At 43.9% G+C, this 21,279-nt stretch overlaps 1 protein-coding gene, 1 long non-coding RNA gene and 1 other non-coding gene across 3 annotated transcripts in view; 1 reads left to right on the top strand and 2 right to left on the bottom strand.

The window, feature by feature from the left end:
- Nucleotides 1-503: 503 nt before the first annotated feature.
- On the bottom strand, nucleotides 504-16,193 carry LOC111551585. The gene is made up of 2 exons (XR_002734401.1): nucleotides 15,075-16,193; nucleotides 504-1,085 (listed from the first exon to the last, which is right to left on the bottom strand). It is a non-coding gene; the product is annotated as an uncharacterized LOC111551585 (long non-coding RNA).
- On the top strand, nucleotides 12,984-13,090 carry LOC111551599. The gene has a single exon (XR_002734406.1). It is a non-coding gene; the product is annotated as a U6 spliceosomal RNA (small nuclear RNA).
- A 3,334-nt stretch (nucleotides 16,194-19,527) lies between the features above and the next one.
- GYPC (glycophorin C (Gerbich blood group)) overlaps nucleotides 19,528-21,279 on the bottom strand; it is a 2,816-nt gene continuing 1,064 nt past the window's right edge. The window contains exon 2 of the mRNA XM_026456085.1: nucleotides 19,528-20,255. Coding sequence (XP_026311870.1) covers nucleotides 20,035-20,255 — 221 coding nt within the window. The 3' untranslated portion in view covers nucleotides 19,528-20,034. The remainder of the gene's footprint in view (nucleotides 20,256-21,279) is intronic.

The following is a 21,279-nucleotide window of genomic DNA, read 5'->3' as shown; positions in this document are numbered from 1 at the left end:
TGTCTTCCTCCACCATGGGAGGGCACTGCAAGAAGGCAGCTGTTCTGCCAGCCAGGAAGCGAGCTTTCACCAGAGGCTGGGATCTGAGACTTTTAGCCTCCAGAGCTGTGAGAATAAATGTCTGTTGTGGAAGCCATCCAGTTTGTGGTATTTTATTGTGGCAGCCTGAGCTGACAAAGATACTGCCATAGGCACACTAGACACTTGTTAGGAAAATCTTCCCTGTCATTTCCCTGAACGTGAACTCATTGCCGAAAACATCCTTGCTGATACCAGGCCATGACATTGACCAGTTCTGTCACCGTGGGCTTTTTCATTTGTCTTGTTTACTCCCAGAGTCTCAGACCTTTGATTTCTCTAGTGGGGGTAATTATAATGATCTCGTAGTGCTGTGTGAGGATTAAATGAGATAATACTTTTTGAGTGCCTAGTATGGTGCTTAGCACATTAAATAATAGCTGTTGTTCCTGTTACTCTTACTACTGTTAGGACTTTTGTTGGACTTTTTTTTCTTTTATCCCCCACGTCTCAGGGCTGATGCTGGAGAGCTGGCGTTTGGTTTTCACACATGGCCATAATGACCATAGGAATCTACTTCGTTTGCTACTTTGCCTCATTTGCTAACTTAGTGCTACTTTGGCATAAACGTGGTATGAGTCACTGTGCTGATGGTCCCGTGGCACTTTGGGAAGGTGGACAACAGGGGTCAGAGGCTTCAGATATCGAGGGCTTCATGGGACCGTAATTGACAGTGAAGTGGTGTTTTGATCGATGAGTCTCAGAGGTAGTCTGGTCCACCTGCACTGCTAGAGCAAAGCTCAGGCGCTGATTCAATCCTGGTTGCTGGGACCAGTGTGGATGGCAAGTGGGAGGAGATGATGTTTCTTGGGTAAGCGTCAGGACCCTCCTCTGAATCCCGGACCCTGGGTCTTGTGCTCTAGCCTGTTGGTGTCCCAAGGCTCTCACAGACAAGGCAAAGCTGACAGAGGTGGTGAGTTGAGAAGCCATGGTTTCGGAGTGTCCAGGAAGGAACTGGGAGCAGGCTGAGGTCGCCCCGGGGAAGGGGGGTGCCATTTGGCTTGAACCTGGAAGAATAAGTAAGGCAGAGGAAGCAGATGAGTGGTGAGCAGCCTGAGGCAGAGGCGTGAAGGAGGAAAAGGCTGGAACAAAATGTGGGTCAGAAGCGCAGAGACAGGGAGTCTACAAGAGGGACCCAGGCACCAGGTCACCCTGGCTCTTGAATCCTGTGGTTGTGTCAGTTTCATATGAAGCTGCTCTCAGTCCCAGCTCCACCGTTTTACAACTCATTTTGCAATGCTGGACTTGAGACTGCAAACCAGGTTTCTGCCTTGCCAGCTTCTCTTTGTTAGGCTCCTCCAACTGGGAGCTGCACGGCCCCCATGAGCCTCTGTGAGGCAAGTGTGGGAATCGCTCTTCCCTGTTTCCTGTGGCCTTTCTGTCTCCTCCCTGTTCCTGGGAGACACACCCAGCCCTGGTTCTTCCTCATAGTAGCAACAGTTCCTTTCCACTGCAGCCTCTGAACTGTTCCCCTGAGATGCACCAGCACCGCCCAAACAGTGCCCCTTCCTGAGGCCTGGGCCCCAGATCTTCCTGGGCCTAGAGACACCAGCACCAATAGCAGAGATGAGAAAGTTCAGAGAAGGATCAAGACCTTAGAAAACATATGTTCTTTGTTTCCTCAAAAGTCAGGGTTTTCTCAGAGAAGTGCAATCTAGTTCTGTCACGAATTAGGTTGAATGGATGTGCCGCTCTGTTTTTTGGCTCCTGACCCATTTCCATTTGTTTTTTCTCCTCTTCTGCACCAATGCCTCATTGCCTGATTACTTGAGATGTATGATAATTCCTAGTCTTTGACAGGGTAAGTCCTCCTGTCTAAGTCTGCATCTTCAGGACCGTCTTGGCTATTCTTACTCTTTGTTCCTCTTTGTCAGTATCAGAAGCAGCAGATCAAACTACACAACCACAACACGACAAAAACCAAAAAATCCAACACTTTTGTGTTCGAAACACAAAAGTGCTTTGCGTGCTTTGGAATGCATTGAAGACATAGACAACAGATATTCTTTAATGTTTTTAAATCAGGTTTATAATTGTGTCCATATATATAGTCAGGGATATCCTTTGTTAAATTTACTCTTGTGGACTTTATAAGCTTGAGATAATTTTAAATGATACTTTTGAAAATAACATTTTAAAATGTTGTGAGTGTGTAGAAATGCAATTTTAAAAAGTGACCTCTACTAGTAATCTACAGAGTAATGCTAAATTCTCTTATTAATTCAATAATTCACCTGTAGATTCTCTGGGTTTTCTACACGGACAGTCATAGTATCTGCAAATACTGACTGTTTTGGCTGTTCCTGCCTGATCTTCATAACAATATTTTCCTTGCCTTTCTTTGGGAGCTGAGACCCACAGTATGATGTTTAATGGAAACAGTGATAATGGGCCCTTTACCTCCTCCTAACCTTAAGGAAATGCTTTTAACATGCCACTCTTCTATGTGATGTTTGCATTATTGGGTTGAGAAACTTTCTATTTCTAGCTTGCTAGGAATTTTTATAATGAAAATAAAGTTGTATCAAATGCTTTTTCTTCAACTAAGAGATACTGATCTTTCCCTTTGAACTGTGAATGTATGACTTTCATTCATTGATCTAAAAAATGTTAAATCCACCTTATACTGCCAGAATAAACCCAATGGTGATATGTAAGCTTTCTTATACATTGCTGGATTCAGTTTGCTAATATATTTTACGATTTTCTTACATCTAGGTTCATGAGAGACAGGTTGCCTGTAATTTTATTTTCTTATACGGTTGTGGTTGGATTTTGGTATCCATGGTATGCCAGCTTCATAAAATGATCCCATTGTCTATTTTCTGGAGGATTCTCAGTAAATTTGGAATTGCTCATCTCATGGGTATTTGATATAGCTCTCTGTGGAACTCAGACCTGGTACTCTCTCTGTGGGGAGAGATCTCTCTAGCTAGTGCTCCACTAAGTGGTTATAGAACCATTCAAAATTTTTGTTTTTTAGTTTTTCTCAGCGTTGGTAAGTTATATTTTTAGTGAATTTGCACATATTATCTAAGTTTTCAAGTTTATTGGTATAATGTTGCTGTCCTTATATTGCCTTCTTAATAGCTGCAGAATTTGAAGTTATGTTTTCTCTTTTACTCCTAAATTATTTATTCATGCATTCTCTCATGTTTTTCTTGATTACTTTTGCCTGAAGTTTTAAAATTGGCCATTTCAAAGAACCAATTTTTAGCATTTTTTTGTCTATTGTGTATGCTTATTTGTCATTAATTTTTGCTTTCATCTTTAGTATGCTTTCCTTTCCATTTTCTTTCGGTTTGTTCTATTGTTTTTCTTAAGATGTTTAGTTCATTAAATTGTAGCCTTTCTTGTTCCTACTATGAACATTTAAGAATATACATTTCCATCTATACAAGGGAACTTCAAAAAGTTCATGGAAAATGTAATTAAAAGATAAAAATTAAAAATATAAACTTTATTTCCCAACATAAGTTCAAGTTCAAGACATTTTTGTAAGCAATGAAGCTGGCCAGTTAGTCCATCCCTAAAGGACTGAGAGTCCTTGGAATTTAACCATGTCAATGCAGTCTTTTTTACATTATTAGCTGAAGAAGAATGGGTGCCCTTTACAGACTTTTTAAGATTAGAAAGCAAAAAGAAGTCAGAAGGAGCCAAATCAGGATGGAAGGTAGATGCTCATGATATCCCATAAAAACTCTCATGCAATTGCCCTTGTTTGATGAGAGGAATGAGCAGGGTCATTGTAATGGTGGAGAAAGACCCTCTGGGGAAGCGTCCCTGGACATTTTTTTGCTAAAGCAGAAACTGCTACCTTTCTCAACATACTCTCATAATAAGTAGATGTTATTGTTTTTTGGTTCTCCAGAAAGTCAACAAGCAAAATGCCTTGAGCATCTCGAAAAGCTGTTCCCATTCCCACGACCTCTGCTCTTGACCCTTCCGCTTTTGCTTTGACTGTACCGCTTCCACCTCTTGGTAGCCATTGCTTTCACTGTGCTTTGTCTTCAGGTAGAGCCACATTTTATCTCCTGTTGTGGTTCTTTGAAGGAATGGTTCAGGATCTTGATCCCACTTGTTTAAAATTTCCGTTGGGAGATCTGGTCCTGTCTGCAGCAGATCTGGGCACAATGGCTTGGCCACCCATCAAGTGGAAAGTTTGTTCAACTTTAATTTCTTGGTCAGAGTTTTGTAAGCTGAATGATTTGAGATGTCTATGGTGTTGTCTCTTGTTTCTGCTGTTAATTATCAGTCCTCTTCGATTAGGGCATGAGCAAGATTAATTTATTTTTTCTCACAAGTTGATGCAAATTGTTGGCCACTACTGGCTTCATCTTCAACATCTTGTCCTTTCTTTAAAGAAGTTATCCATTTGCAAACTGCTGATTTTGGGGGTATTGTTTCCGCAAAATTTCCATAAGGCATCAATAATTTCATCCTTCTTTCACCTAAGCTTCACCACAAATTTGCGTTTGTTTTTGTTTCAATTTTAGCAGAATTCATGTTGCTTTGATAAGGGCCTTTTTCATAATGATGTCTTATCCTTCTTAGTGCCTCAAACTAGATCCTAACAGACATGTTATAACAAGTTAGTATGAGTTTGTTTTGGTGCAAAAAAATTTTGAAATCCACGCTTAGTTTTTTTAGAATATGCGTTTTCTACGAACATTTTGAAGATCCTTTGAAAGTCAAATTAGCATTTCATTTTTATATGCAGTCTTTTAAATATTTTCTAATTTCCATTATTTCTTCTTTGACTCATGTTATTCTGAAGTATGTTGTTGAATTTGTGTGTGTGTATATATATTTATATATATATAATTTGTGTGTGTGTGTGTATATATATAAATTATCTTTATGTTATTGATTTTTAACTTAATTTCTTCATGGCCAGAGAATAGGGTTTATAAGATACCAAGATACCAATCCTTTGAAAGTAGTTGAGACTTTTTTTTTTGGTCTTAGTATGTTAATAATTTTTGTAAATATTTGTTTTTTGTTTGTTTGTTCGTTTGAGATGGAGTCTCACTCTGTCGCCCAGGCTGGAGTGCAGTGGCATAATCTCGGGTCACTGCACCCTCTGCCTCCTGGGTTCAAGCGATTCTCGTGCCTCAGCCTCCTGAGTAGCTGGGACTACAGGCACGCACCACAATGCCTGGCTAATTTTCATAATTTTTTAGTAGAGAAGGGGTTCCACTACATTGCCCAGACTGGCCTTGAACTCCTGACCTCATGATCTGCCTGCTTCCGCCTCCCAAAGTGCTGGGATTACAGGCGTGAGTCACTGTGCCCAACTCAATTTTTGTAAATATTCTATGTAGACTTGAAGAGAATGTGTATTTCTTTACTGTTGGATGCTGTGGGTATTAATTATTATCTATCTATCTATCCATTGTTATCTTCTATCTTCTATCATCTCTACCTACCTTCCTATCCACCTACCTACCTACCTTCCTTCTTGATCTCCTTTATATCAAGACTGGTGTATTTTTCAAATCTTGTGGGTCTCCTTCCTTCTCTCCCTCTCTTCATTCCTTTTTCCCCACCCTCTTTGCAAGACAGCTGTGTCAATATCTCCTGAAATAATGGTGGATTTGTCTATTTCTCTGTGAAGTTCCTGCCAACTTTTGCTTTATATATTTCAAAACCGTATTTCTAGGTGCATACAAGTTTATAACTATTATATTAGCTTTGGGGAGTTGGTATTTGCATTTTTTAATTTTACTTTTTTACTTTTATCCTTTCTGCATTGATATTTTAGACCTATTTCTTATAAATAGCATGTTTTACTTTTCTATTATGATAATCTTCTTTTAAGTGGAAAATGTAATAGATTTGCATTAATTGTATTTCTAATATAACTTATTGGTTTCTAATAACTCACTGTGTACTTTCTGTCCAATCTTTTCTGTATTTGTTTCTCTTTCTTTTGAATTGATTAGATATTTTTTTCTTATTCCATTTTTTGAGGACTCTGGTTTAGAATTTATACATTTTTTTTCTGTTATTTATTTAACAGGTTTCTTTAACTTATCAAAGTCAAAATTTAATAAATTATAATTTCCCCGAACAATATAGGACCCAAGAACGTGTTAATTTTAACTCCTTTCTAAATACAGTATTGATGCACAGTCTTTTAGTTTTACCATATTTCTAACTTTATTGGACATAATAATAATTATTATTATTTTTGTAAAATCAGTATTTGTTTAGATTTACTTATATTTTTTCATCATGTTCTTGGCAAATATGAATTCTAGGTTGACAATTTTTCTACTTTCTCCTTGAACATATTATTTCAGTTTTCATGGCTTCCTTTGTTGCTGTTGAGAAGACATTTGCCAAAATACTGTTGACACATTAAAATTTAGCCTGTATTTTCTCTCACATCACTGCTAATACATTCTTATTCTCATCACTATTTAGCACTTGCACTGTGATATGTCTAGGTGTGGATTCTTTGTATTTATCCTATTTGGGTCTTTGGGATTTCTGTATTCTGAAGATTGGTGTCTTTAGTTAATCCTGGAAAGTTCTCAGTCACCTATTGCCTCCCATCATTTCTTTCTTCCCCTTCTGGAAGTCTGGTTAGATGTAGTCTAGCTTTCCTTACTCAGCCCTCTATGTATCTTTGACACACATCCAAAGTATGGACTTAATTTTGCTTAACATAGTCGGTGCTCAGGGAGCCCATTTGCTATGAGAGTCTGGTTTTCTAACTCTGGGTCTCCCTTGCCAGGCAAATACTTTTACTTCCTGAGTCAGCAAGCTGGTGCCTTTCTGCATCTTTGTTTCTTTTCTGAGTCCACAGAAACATCCTCCTTGCATCTGAGGCTACTTTCCCTCTTTTGTGCTTTGTCTTTTATAACCATATATTTAGAACAGAAGTGATACATCTAAAGGGGAAGTTTACATGCGCTATCTTGACAGAAAACATCACTTCTAAAAGTGTGTAAAAGAGACCGAGACCATCATGGCCAACATGGTGAAACCCCATCTCTACTATAAATACAAAAATTATCTGGACGTGATGGTGGGTACCTGTAGTCCCAGCTACTTGGGAGGCTGAGGCAGGAGAATTGCTTGAACCCAGGAGGCGGAGGTTGCAGTGAGCCGAGATTGTGCCACTGCACTCCAGCCTAGCGACAGAGTGAGATTCCATCTCAAAATAAAAGAAAAAAGTGATAATAATGATATTAAGCCTAAATTAAATGAGCTTGCCTTTGCTGCGTGATCTTTGAGGCTAGTTTTGCTTTGTCATGTAATCTGAGAACGGGGTGTGGGTTCATGTGCTGTAAATGTTTACACGTTTGTGGGCTTTCACGTCTTAGATGAATATTAAGGAATTGTAAGGTGAGACACCCGGGGAATGTATTTGCATGCTCTTCACTTCTTTTCTAGAGATGATGGGTTCGTCTAAATTAGGAACTTTGAAAAACAGCAGGAATTTCCATCATTTTGGCCTGTGGTGAGGGAAGCGTCCCTCTAGTCCATCGCATGACACTAAAGGTGATGTCTCTGGATTCCAAATTTGATGATGCCACTCCCTGCTGAGAATCCTCCTGGGGATCCCACTGGTTACAGAGCAAAGTAGAAACTTCGTAGCTGGACCCACAGGGCTGTCAGTGAGCATCTTCCTGTTTCCTTCTCTGGGCTTGCCTCCTGCCACCTTCCCCGCTCCACCTATACGCTCCAGCGACTCACAGCGCTTTGGACATGTCACAGCCATTTCTACCTAATCATTTACCTCTTCCTGAAATCCCCCATTTGCTAGCTCAGATAAGCAATAAATCTGATAACTCAATCATACGTCCTTACCCATTCAGTACTAACAGAGTTCTTCCTTTGAGGTTTTCTTGACCAACTCCTCTCTCTCCATCCTGCCATCTTCTGGGTCATACATTGAAGCATCTTGCAGTTTTCTCTCTCCCTGTAGTTAGCAAGCTTTATGGCCATTTTGGGGTTACGTTCTATTATTGTTGCTGCCTCTGGGACCTCCCTGAGGACAGGTATTGTTCTCTATAGACCTAGTGTGCACACAGGACCAGGCACATAGGAGGTCCTCCATGCGTGCTTGGTGACTTGGAATGAAGGTGTGTTCTGCCACTATGGTGTGTGGGTGGTGGTGTGCTGGCTCAGGGCCCTGCAAGTCCTGCTCTGCCTTGGCCTAGGAGCAAAGCTTCCCACTTGAATCCAGGGCAACACCATCCCCCAGGGCTTCCCTCTATCCTGAGAATTGAGTGTTTGTATCCAGATAAGACATTTCTGGAAGGATGTACCATTACCCCCTCCATTATCGGTTATCCAATCCCAGGCAGACATCTCCAGTAAAGCAGGGAAATCCCAAAGGAACAGCTACCTTGTGGGGTATCTCTGAGAACATGTTTGTCCTGCTCCTGAGGGTTTGCTTGGGAAAGCACCTACTTCAATGGGAATAGATGCTAGCTCTGCAAATGGGGATGCCGGCTTGGCATCCCTACTCACCTTGAGGCAAGCAGAGGGTGTCTGGGCCCTCTTAGAGCAATTCTCCTGCAGGTCCCTTCGTTAAACAAACCCCACATTCCCAGATCTCAGTGTGGATCTTCCGTCTCAGAGCTAGCATTTTCTAATACATCGTGTAGTTATTACGTGTACTGGCTGAAGCCTGGGTTCAGCTCTGGACTTTGCCACTTTGTGCCATGCAATTTGGATGAGCTTTCTAAGGTTTATTTTCTCTGTTTCCTCATCTGTAACGTGGGGAGAAAATAGTAATACCTACCTCAAAGGATTGTTCTGAGCATTAAATGAGTTAACAGATTATACCTTGTACATAGTAAATGCTTAGTACACTTAGAAATGTTAGTCAGAACTGATGTCTAATGCACTGTGTAGCCTCAGAAAAGCCCTTGCTCCATCTCTTAGCTGGGCCACATAACCTCTTCTGTGCCTTCTAGCAGCTAAGGGCCCTGGTTCTCTTCCATTTCACCAGTCAGTCCCACCCTAGTTGGCTTCCAAACACCCACGGCATGTTAGCAGTGCAGCTGGGCACAGGTCTGGAATCCCTCTCTGAAGGAAGGGCCTTGACTGTAGTTTGGGTGATAATCATGATGATTCACTTTTTCTCTTTTGGTTCCAAAGACCACCCCCGTGGGCGTGGGCTGGAAACTACTCTGTAATTTACAAGAGTGCCAATTCTTGGTGAGGCTCATCTAATTTTTAAAATTCTTTTTATTATATATTTTTGGTAGGGGATGTGGAAAAGTACTTGGTAGGAGAAAAGTATCTGAAACAATGACCCATAAAGACACACATAAAGGTGTCTGATCCTGGAAGGCAAAGAGAAGAGGCACAGCCTGAAGCTGCCTCCTGTCTCGGCCTCTGAAGCGGGTGGGGTCTTGGAAAACTTCCTTGATTTTTGATGGAACTTCCTTTAGTGGTCTTAGCACCCTAAGTAATTACCCTTAATATGCAGGTGAAATTTTCCAATCTTTTCTGTGCTTTTTTGGCATGCTTGAGTTTATAGTGGGTATATTGTGTATTTTACTGTGTTCCACTTAACATTATATCACAAGCATTTCCTCGACTTATTAAAAATTCTTTGTAACATCATTTTCTTGCTGTAGAATATTTAATTGCAAGTCTGCATCATAATTCTCTTAACATTCCCCTAACGATGCAAATGTAAATAGTTCTGTATTTTTTCTATGGCAAATAGAGCTATTATATGCCTTTTTTAAACGGAAATTTTGGTCCATATTTCAGCATATTGTTTTCAGGATAGACTTTTAGAAGTACAATTTTTGGATGAAAGAATACGAACATTTACGAGATTCTTGGCTCGCTACCAAATGTGTTGTCAGAGAGGTCATGCCCACGTTTCTATTCACCAGCCAGTGCGAGCCTAGTGACTTTGGGTAAGATTCTTCTAAATGATCTCTGCCCTAATTAATACGTTAAAATGCAATACACACATGTACACCCATATTTACTACACATATATATGCACATACATGTATACATATATGTAAGTGTACACACATACATCTACCTATCTTTATCTATATCTAAATATATTCTATCTATCTATAGCTACATCTCTGTAAAGTTGACCCTTGAACAATGTGAGAGTTGGGAGTGACACTCCCCTCCCTACACAGACAGAAATACATGAAAAAGTCTTTTGACTTCCCAAAACGTAACTACTAATAGACTACTGTTGAGTAGAAGCCTTACCTATAACCTTAATCAATTGTTATATGTATCATAGTATATTCTCATAATAAAGTAAGCTAGAGAAAAGAAAGCATTACTAAGAAAATCATAAGGACTGGATGAGGTCCTTACTGCTTGCGCTTGTAATCCCAGCTACTTGGGAGGCTGAGGTGGGAGGGTGGCTTGAGCCCAAGAGTCCAAGGCTGCAGTGAGGTATGATCCTACTGCTGCAGTACAGCCTGGGCAACAGAGAGCCTGGGCAACAGAGAGAGGGACTATGTCTCAAGAAAATTATAAAGAAAAAAAGAAAATCATAAGGAAGAGAAAATATATTTGATATATTTATTATTCATTAAGTGCAAGTAAATCATCAGAAAGATCTTCATCTTCACGTTGAGTAGGCTGAGGAGGAGGAGGGGTTGGTCTGGCTTTCTCAGGGGTCTCAGGGGTGGCAGAGTGCAAGAAAATCTGCGTACGAGTGCATCTGCACAGTTCAAATCCGTGTTGTTCAAGGGTCAGCCCTGTATATATACATGTATATACAAATATGCATGTATATATTTGTATTTTTTGATTGGTAATGCAGCTGTACATTTTTTTCCTGTTAGAATCATTTTTCAATGGCAGGTGATTAATAGTGGGTGGAATAAACAAGCTACACAAGTTCCTTCTACCTCCCTGGAGGGTAGCTGCAGTTAGCTGCCAAGAATTCCAATTCAGCTTTGCTATTTAAAATCTCCAGCCTTGTTTTAAAAATCAAACATGTCTGTGAGGGGAAAATCTCTCTCCATATAAACAAACAAAAAAAATCTTTCTGATAGTACATTTCAACAGAGTATTGAAAGGAATGAAAAATACTCATGGTAAAGAGCTTTCTTTACTTTTAGGCACCTCTGCATCTCACTACATTGGCTAATTACAAGTTTAAGGAAGAAGAAAGGAACAAGGTTTATCCACCCCCCTGCCTTTTTTTCTGCTTTGTTTTTTTGTTTTTTTGTGTTTTTGTTTTCTTTTTGAGACAGAGTCTCACTGTGTTACTCAGGGTGGAGTGCAGTGGCCCAATCTTGGCTCACTGTAACCTCTGCCTCCTGGGTTCAAGCAATTCTCCTGCCTCAGCCTCCTGAGTAGCTGGGACTACAGACATGTGCCACCACACCTGGCTAATTTTTGTATTTTTAGTAGAGACAGAGTTTTACTATGTTGGCCAGGTTAGCCTCCAACTCCTGGTCTCAAGTGATCCCCCACCTCGGCCTCCCAAAGTGCTGGGATTGCAGGTGTGAGCCACTGCCACTGGCCTATCACCCCTTTTTTACTAGTGAGGAACAAAGCTCCAAGAGAATAGCCACCTGACTCAGCTCCGTGTCATCTCCCAGGAGCTTCCTTGTCTTATTCACGTAGTGAATATCAACTGCAAGACACCAATAGATTCATTCAATTGTCAGTGCACATGTGGTGTCCAGTAATTGCACAGGTACCCAGTATTGAATGGATGCCTAGTATTGCTCTGGTATCTAGTATTGCACAAATATCCAGTATTGCACAGGTGCCAGTATTGATCAGATGCTGGTATTACATAACTTTACCCAGTATTACACAGGTACATGTTGCCCAGGTGCAAACATGCTAATGTTGGACAGCTGTCCAGTATTGCACGGGTACCAGTATTGCTCAGGTGCCCGGTATAGAATAGGTGCTCAGTATTGCATAGGGGCCAGTATTGCACAGGTATTCTGCATGGCACACGTGTCGATATGGCTCAGATGTTAGTGGTACGCAGCTGTCCAGTACTGCTTAGATGCTAGTATTGCACAGGTGCCAGTATTGCCCAGGTGGCTAGTATTCCACAGCTGGTCAGCATTGCACAGGTGCCCAGTATGGAACAGATGTTAGCACTGCACAGGTATCCGGTACTTACAACTTACGTGAAGCCTGCTCCCTCTGGCATCTCCATGACCTCATTTCTTAGGAACATGAGAAAGTGGGATACAAGTCCCGTAGTGGATTTTGTGACCTTGTCTGAAACCCTACTGGGTATTTTGCCTGACTTCTAGCACAGCCCTTTTTTTTGGTCTCATGTTCTCGCATGGGTGCAGGATGGCATTCCGAACTGAGAAGGGTGTCAGAGCTGAGCTGGGGAAGAGTAGTGAGCTTGGAATCATCTACATTTTTTTCCCTCCCACCACACACTCCACACACATGCCTCGGCATCCCTTTCTGCTCTCCTATCTCCAGATGAAGAGGGAAGGTGGTGGCCTTCTCACTATTCTCCCTGCTTCCTCTCTGCCTGGAGGGACGTACTTGGCAGAGAGCTTTCTAATACTCATCCCAAAGAAGAAAACTTGCAGGGTAGAATTTCTGACTCAGGTCAAAAGCCTGGGTGAAATGGCCTTCCCCCTGACCTCCCAGAGGCATAGAGGCCAGGCCTCATGAGGTAGCCCTTCTGAATCCTTTGCTTTCATTTTCTCTCTGGGATCCTAGTTAGGTATCTTTTGTTGTGGAGGAGCTGCAGATGTGTCTATGTGATACTTAAAAACTTGGTTTATTCCATAGAGATTTTAGTTACAAAGGCAGATGGACGGTCTTCATCCACAAACTGAACAGGTCTACTAGTTTGATCTTTTGCTCTAGGGGCTATTGTGTTCTGTACACAAGGTGTTTCATAACCAATTCAGGGTCATATCGATTCACAATTGTGTTAAAAGAGGATTTTGGTGCTCATTTAGGCAGCACATATACTAAAATTGGAATGATACAGAGAAGATTAGCACGGCCCCTGTGCATGGATAACATGCACATTCATGAAGCGTTCCATATTTTTATAAAAAAAAAAAAACAAAAGAGGATTTTGTCTCCATCCTGAGAGATCTCTCATAAGGGGCTTTTCCCTGTTCAGGCCTCAGTAATTTCTAGGCTGTCTGTCCCCAGAGTACAACTGCTAATTCCTCTCAACATTGGATGCAACGTGATTTGCAAATCTGACCATATCTCCTCTCACTTTCCTCCTGTAAAGGGCTCTTACCACCTTCAATTACAGCATAGTGGCCAGCCCCCTCATTACCTGGTTCTTTGCGGTCTCTGGGTCTGGAGTCATCCTTGGTGACTTCCATACATGCCTGAAGCTTCAGGAAGAACTGCATACTTGCAGGTTCCAATATCACCTCAATTTCTCTGCATTTGTCATCTGCTCACCTAGATAGCTCCTTCAAAACCCGTCTCAGAATTCTCTCTCCAACAATCCTCCCCTGACTTCTCCTCAGTCCATTTGGTCATCTATGAGGGACCCCTTGCAGCTTGAACTATTTTAACACATCTCTTATTGCAGCCAGTGTCCTCCAGGGAGCCAGCAAGGCCTTGCTCAGCTCCAAGTCTCTGGCATTGCACCTCCTGTAGTGTAAATGCAGCGAACATTTGTGTCCTGAATGAAAGAATTAGTGGTGTTATCTCTGCCTGGGAGCTGAGGTCTGGATGTCTACCATCCTTTCACCATAACACCTCCATTTGTTACCTTAAGAAGACAATGTCTGTGTACTGCAGCTATGAACAAGATGGTCCTTCCCGGGCCAGGCGCAGTGGCTCACACCTGTAATCCCAGCACTTTGGGAGGCCGAGATGGGCAAATCACCTGAGGTCAGGAGTTCAAGGCCAGCCTAGCCAACATGGTGAAACCCCTTCTCTACTAAAAATACAAAAAATCGGTGGCTCAAGCCTGTAATCCCAGCACTTTGGGAGGCCAAGACGGGCGGATCACGAGGTCAGGAGATCGAGACCATCCTGGCTAACACGGTGAAACCCCGTCTCTACTAAAAAAATACAAAAAAACTAGCCAGGCGTGGTGACAGGCACCTGTAGTCCCAGCTACTCGGGAGGCTGAGGCAGGAGAATGGCGTAAACCCGGGAGGCGGAGCTTGCAGCGAGCTGAGATCCGGCCACTGCACTCCAGCCTGGGCGACAGAGCGAGACTCTGTCTCAAAGAAAAATACAAAAAAATTAGCTGGGCAGGCGTGGTGGTGGGTGCCTGTAATCCCAGCTACTTGGGAAACTGAGGTGGAAGAATTGCTTGAATCTGGGAGGTGGAGGTTGCCATGAGCCGAGGCTGCATTATTGCACTCCAGCCTGGGCAATGAGAGCAAAACTCCGTCTCAAAATAAAAAAAAAAAAAAAAAAAAAAAAAGGTCCTTCCCTAGAGATAGGAGTGACCCAACTCTGACTTAGGACATCTCAGTAAGCCCACAGGATGCTTTATCTTGAGAGAGCTGTATATAGAACTTGTTTCTAAGTACTTTTTGAGAGAGAAAAAATGATAATAATTTCAGCTACTTAAAAAATAAAAGGTGGCTAATGTGATGTATTTGGTTCTAAAAAGACTAGGAGTCTGCATACCTTAACATCAGCTTTGGAGGTCTATAATGTTGGCAAGAGACCTCTTCATTACAGGATGATCTTAGAATAGAGGCTGGCGAACTCCACCCAACCTTCTTGCCAGGGCTCTGGATTTATGGATCTGCTCATGAACCAAGACATTCTCACAGCTGTATGCCTCTATGTGTTCCCGTCATAGCAAACCAATAACAAAGACAAGCCTGCAGTGAGATCTCTCATACACTGGCCAGAGGATGGAGAAGAAAAGTTTTCTTTTTTTTTTTTTTTTTTTTGAGACAGTCTCGCTCTGTCGCCCAGGCTGGAGTGCAGTGGCACAATCTCGACTCACTATGAGCCCTGTTATTTAGTTCATTGCATTGTTCATTCAACATGTATTTATTGAGTACTCACAGGTACCAGGCATGATGTTAGGCAGTGCCTACCTTGTTGGAAGACAATTCTCCACGGGTCTCTTGCATTTTTTACATCTGTTGAGTGAGGCAGGAACTGCACTGTGTTCTTGACTACATTTTCCAGGATGTTTGTGTATTAAACAGACTTGGAAGACCAAGTAGTAGCTCCATCCAGTGCAAGAGGCAGGCATTTTACTGCCCATTATGAGATTCTCATTTTCTTGGCTCAAGATTTCTCTTCTGGAACTCAACCCACCATATGGATAAACATCTTCTGAGATCAACCACATCACCCACGTGTAACTTGGAGATGAGGAGATGTCATTCAAATATGCTGATGTCATCATACTGCTTGCTGGGCTGTAAGTGCCTTTGTCTCTGACCCAGGAATCTCACGTCTTCTGTCAGCATCTATGAAACTGGTATAGGCCAAATTGCTCACTTCAAGGCAGGGCAAAACCTCAGACCCTTCACAGTTCTTGGCAAGCTTGTATCCTCATTTAAATTACTATTCAAAACATGAAAATGCAAATATTTTGGCCATCATGTTACTGGTAAGAATCCTGGAGCACGGAAAAGTTAAGTAACTATTCCTAGGTCACACAGAGCTAGTTAGTGTCTGAGATGAGAGTTTTGTCCAAGTCTGTCCAATTCCAGAGCCACTCTCTTTTCATAACATCGTGCTGACATGCTAAATTGCAAACATTAAAATGCCTATAGTTCCACTTGTGGCACTGGGCCAGTTAAAATCCCATTGGCCCCTAAATCATTCCCGTTGCTATGATGATAAAAATATTTAGGTAAGGAATGAAAACAATTAAGCAGCCTCTCTCCAGGGAGGACAAAAAGATAAAATCATGAAGGGGAGTTCCTTCCATTAAAAAAGAAGAGAAAATTCTCTTTAATGTTTACATAACAGTTGGCTCAAAGCCTTGACCTCCTGCTGCTTCTTCTGGGGAATGGATGAGATCCATCTCTCTCCAGGCAGGATGGGCCGAGTCATGTGAAACTCAGACTAAACAATGGGGCAGCTGGAGCAGCGGGTGAGCCCCAGGGTGGGGAGGCCTCCAGCTCCACGGGCAGGGTCTGAGCCTTGCTAGACCTTTTGAAGCCCCTTTGTAAATTTCCATGGTGCATTTTTATCTTTTGTCTTGTTTAATTTGATCATTATCTTATCTGTATGATAGAGACTGACCTGTTCCTTCAGTGACTCTTTATTACCTATGCAACAGAGTCCAAATTTCTTAGCTTGGGACCGAAGCCGCTCTATGGTCAAGCCCTTATATACTGTGTAACTGGCCCAAGCCTCCCTTCCTCTCTAAAGCCTTTCCTAAGTCAATCTCACTCGCAAGATAGAACTGATCTCTCTCTCCTTAGTGTTTTAAACTGATTTGTATCACTACTGTCTCAGCATCCATAATACTTTAGGGCTTATATATATTTACATGTTTTATCTTCTCCCCTAAGCCATGGACCCCTGAAGGCAGAGGCTGCTATATTCAGCTATGTAATTCCAACACTTACATGGTACCTAATAAATGTTTGTGGATTACAGCTATATACTCAGACACACACACACATATATATTACCTATCTGTCTCTGGATCCGAAATTTAATCACTAAATACTCTTAGTTTGGGAATGAGCACTTTGAAGAAGCACAAATCATCTAAGAAAGGTTGGTAGGGAAGCTTTGGCTTGATGTAATCTAGATGATCACTTTCCTTTTCATAAGAGTGGCATGGGTGCAAGTGTCCTGGGTGCTGGAAGTGTGGATGAGGTGTGACCGGGCTGGCAGCACTTGCTATCTCTATAAGCTAATCGTCCCACCAAGAGCAGGTAGGCTCCACTGCATCATCTCTCCCCAGCACTAGGAGGGACCTCTCAACCAGGCCAGCTCTGACTGGGGATGAGGATGCTGGCAGAGGTGCTTGGGCCATCACTGTTCAGGGCCACTGGGTGGCAGAGACCTGGCTGAGGATTCTCTGATCCCAGCACTGGTGAGTCATGCCAGCATCCATGAATCTTGATGCCACCTGCTCTGCTCCCTGGGGAGCTCCTGCTGACTCATCTCAACCTGCTGAAGGGAGGCCAGACAGGCCTGAGTTAAGTGGCTCCTCTGCCATGAGCAGCTGTGAGACCTCCAGCAAAGCTCATTGACCTTTCTGAGCCTCAATTTCTACAGATCTAAAGGGAGGATAAGGATATCCACTTGCCAGGATTATTTCGAGGATTAAAGGAGGCTTATGTGCAAAGAAGCTGGGATTTTCTACAGACAGAACTCTGTGCCTTTCCCTCTTCTTCCAGCCCTTCTCTGCCCCATCCCCTCTCTTCCTTTCCTCTCCTCTTTCTTCCTTCTTAACAGTTTTTTTGACTCTTTGGTATGTGCAAATTTGAGCATTATTTACCACAACTAACATTGGTTGCAGGCATGCTGCAGAATGACTTAGTGCATTGCTGGAGGAAGGATCAAAGATTTAAAAATCTGGTCCCTAATCTAAGAGAGCATTATTAATTGCCCACCAGTGTCCACCAGCGTGCACTCTGTGTGTGTGTGTGTGTGCACTATCTCTTTAAGTTGCCCTGCTCTCTGGTGTGGCCGTCTGGCCTCTGCAGTTAGCCTGTGACAGCTCCCTCCTTGTGGCATCTGAGCTAGGCCACCTGGGACAGCCCAGCTCTGCAACTGAGCCTGATTCTGGCTGGGTCTGGGGACCCAGTGGACTGGGAGCAGACTGTGTTTCGATTGTTTTCCAGGACACTGTGCAGGCAAAAGAGTGAGGATAAAAGGAGGTGAAGAAGGGGAGGTGAGGGGCCAGGTAGTCAAGCTTAGTGTAGATAGCTCCTGGGCCCAGTGAGGGAGAAAGGAATGAGTTACCGTCATCCTTCCCCCACATAGGCACCCGCTGTCTAGGAGGCCTGGAGAGGCCTGGGTTCATCCTCTTCTGGAGACTTTTCACCCCAACGCATGTCTATGTGTAGGTTCTGCTGCCTCTTCTGTGCTCACTGGACAGTGATCTGTGCTCCCAAACCTGGAAGATATGGGTGCTCCAACACCTGGAATGGCATTGCCCCAGGAAGGGATGTTAGAAACCGTTTACCTGAATGTTTCCAAAATGTGCTCCGAGGACCACTCGGTCCGTGAGCTCCTAGCAGGTATCCTGTGGGCAAATGGGGTCTCTGGCTCCACATGCCTGGGAAAGGTTGTGTGCGCTGCTCTCCTCCCACCAGAGTCAGCATCCACACCGGGCCAGTGAAGACGCTGAGGAGCCTGCTCTTCTTTCACTTTGCATGATACATCGGTTTCTAAACTGACTTGCGCATATTTGTTGGGACTGTTTATTGCCATTTTTGCCACGCTGCTGTTCTGAAGATCAGTGTGGGCCATGCAGATACAATCAAGGCCTTTATTTCATACATGAAGCCCTGCGAGCTTGGGTTACCAGGGAAAGTTCTCACGTTTGGACCAGGCTTCTGCCGTCACTGCTTCTGTGAACTCCCAGCTCATCTCCCCCACCACAGCCCCAAGACTGCCAGCTCCTCTGGCAGGTGGACTTCCCACTGAGCTCACATCCCCATAATCCTCCCAGGGAGATCTTTGGGACCTTTCTGCCAACCCCCAGGTGGAGATGGTGCAGCCTCAAGAAGCCGCAGCCCCAGGGAGTACCTAGGTGACCCCAGCACCTGGCGTGCAGTCTTTAACCTCACAGCTGCTGGTCCTTGCAGTGACAGCTGACTGTTGGGAATCTTGGAAAAACTCGCCTGGAAGGGAATGGTTAACCAGTTCATCTCTTTCTGTTTCTCTGTTATTTTGAATTATGGCTACTCCTCAGGAAGTGTGCAGAAGTAGTGCAATGTGGAATGTTTGTCTACCGCTGCACGCAGTTGTTGACACTGGAAGATAGGGAGGTCTGAGCACTTGACCCTCAGCGCTTGGAGTCAGGCACAACAGAGGTGCCATTATCAGCAACATTTCCACATAAGGGAGGAGAACACGGAGGCCAGAGGGGTCAACCAAGTTGTTCAAGGTCGTAGGACCAGGAAAGGGGAGCTGGGACCCAAAGCCGGGGAGTAGAGCTCTGCACCACAGGGTATCCTGGTCACTGTGACTGGAAGGACAAGATTCACTTATATTTTTGGATCAGGTCCATTTGTTCTAATACTGCACCTTGGAAAATCAGCACTTCAGCCGGTGCCCTGGCTGCTGGGACAGGCTATTTCTAGAGGGACATTTCACCCTCCCTTTTGTTTTGTGCAGCTGGTGCTCCTGTAGGGAAAGGAAAGCTGGTCACTGTCCTTCCTCCCTTGGCAGGCTTGGGAACCGCTTGTACCGGCTGTGCTCTCTGAGAACTGGCCCCCCACAGGAGCCAGAAATGAACTGTCCAGGCCCCGTCAGAGAACATAACATTGCACAGGTGAAAAGCAAGCCCTGGGTGGCGTTTATCTTCCCCCAGACAACTACAGTAATACTGTTGGACTCTGAATGCTCGGTTACATTTCAAATTTATTTCCAATCGTTTTGAGCTGGATCAATGGGAGACAAAGGTACCTTTTAGCTCTGGCACCTGCTGTTCCCCCCAAATGTCAAGGACTGACATTTGATGCCATTATCCCCAGTCAGCACACAGATGACTTATTTCCTTGCTTCCCCAGCCCCCGGGTACCCCGGCACCCCCTCTCCCTCAACAAGGACTTTCCTGCCAGTGAGCTGATACTGTCCTGCACTACCCAAGTTTCTCCCACCTCCACGAAGCAAAGGGTGACCTCTGGGGTGGCCACCGCCTCCCTGGGTCCCTGGGAGAGGCCTCTTGCAGCGCAAGTCCTCCTCCGTTCCTCCCTGGGCACGCACCTAGTGTTTCCAGGTGCGTATCTCGGAAAGGAGCAAGTGTTCTCTCTGTCTGCCTGGTGGTATCAGTAGGGGTGCTGGGCAATGGGGTATGTTTTTCCTGATGGAGCTGGAGGAGGCATTCAGGGAAGTGAAGTCTGTTGTCCCTCAAATAAAGTACTCCTTTCTGCTATTGTCACCAGCATCTTGGAGGGCAGGGTCGCCCTGCAGGGCTGCATCTGCACTCTCAGCAAACTCCGTGCCCTTGGCCTCATTGGTGTGGTACGTGCCCTTGTGCCGGTACATGTAGTGCAGCAAGACGAAGAGGAGGCAGACTAGGACGATGGCCACAATGGCAATCACGCCTGCAGGTGGGAAGAGGTGCAAGGGTCAGTCTGAGGCAGAGGCCCTGGGACCTGGGATGGGGGTCAAGACCCACAGGAGTTGTGTGAGGACAGATATGCTGCCACAACCAAAACAGATGCTCCTTGATTTATGATGGGGGCCAGGTTCCTGTAAGTTCATAATAAGTTAAAAAATACTGTAAATGAAAAATGCATTTAATACTCCAAACCTACTGAGCATCAAAGCTTGGCCTAGCCTACCTTAAGCAGGCTCAGAACACTTACATTAATCTAAAGTTGTGCAAAATCATCTGACCCATATTTTATAATGTAGTGCATCATACTGTATATTGCCAGCCTGGGAAACGGTCGAAGTTCAAAATTCAAAGTATGGTTCCTACTAAGTGCGTTTGCGTTCACGCCATTGCAAACTCAAGAACTCATAAGTTGAATGATTTTACCTCGGAGACAACTGTACCAACGCCAGACAGGCCAGTTCATTCCTTCCCCATGCTTCACCAGCCTGTTGTGTGCTGGCCCTGTAACCTGTGCCTTCCTAAAATGATCCTCCTCTCCCCTTCTCTCCTCTCCTTCCTTCCCTTCCTCCTCTTTTTCTTCCCCACAGTTCTGCTACTAAGCATTCTGCAGACAGTCTAGAATCATATCCCAGGACTGAACCTTGTTTGGATATTTTCCATTATAAAACCAGGAAAGTCCCAGAAAACAGGGCAGAGCTGGTTGCTCTATGTACACTATACAGGGGGAAAAAAGATGAGGCTATTAACTGTGCTTGGGGCAGGTTGTGTGGTTTGTGTTTTTCAATGGCCTGATGGCTGCTCCTCACCCTACCCTGCTCCCATTCCCTCCTGGGGAGTGAGGACTGCAGCGAATCTGCAGGAGGAGCAGGACTTGGCCACACAAAGGACTGAAGTGTGAGAGGGGAACACAGAGGGTGGCAAGGTGCTGGTTATGTGTGGGTGGGGGAGCAGTCACCCATCACTTCTGCTGGGACTCCAGAGGGGTGGGGAAGTACAATGTGAGGTGGCTGAGGAGGGGTCAGATCACTCAG

The sequence above is a fragment of the Piliocolobus tephrosceles genome, chromosome 11 (genome assembly GCF_002776525.5).
Source record: "Piliocolobus tephrosceles isolate RC106 chromosome 11, ASM277652v3, whole genome shotgun sequence".
NCBI lineage: Eukaryota > Metazoa > Chordata > Mammalia > Primates > Cercopithecidae > Piliocolobus > Piliocolobus tephrosceles.
Note: the sequence above shows the minus strand (reverse complement) of the source record. Positions and strands in the feature narration are given on the sequence as shown.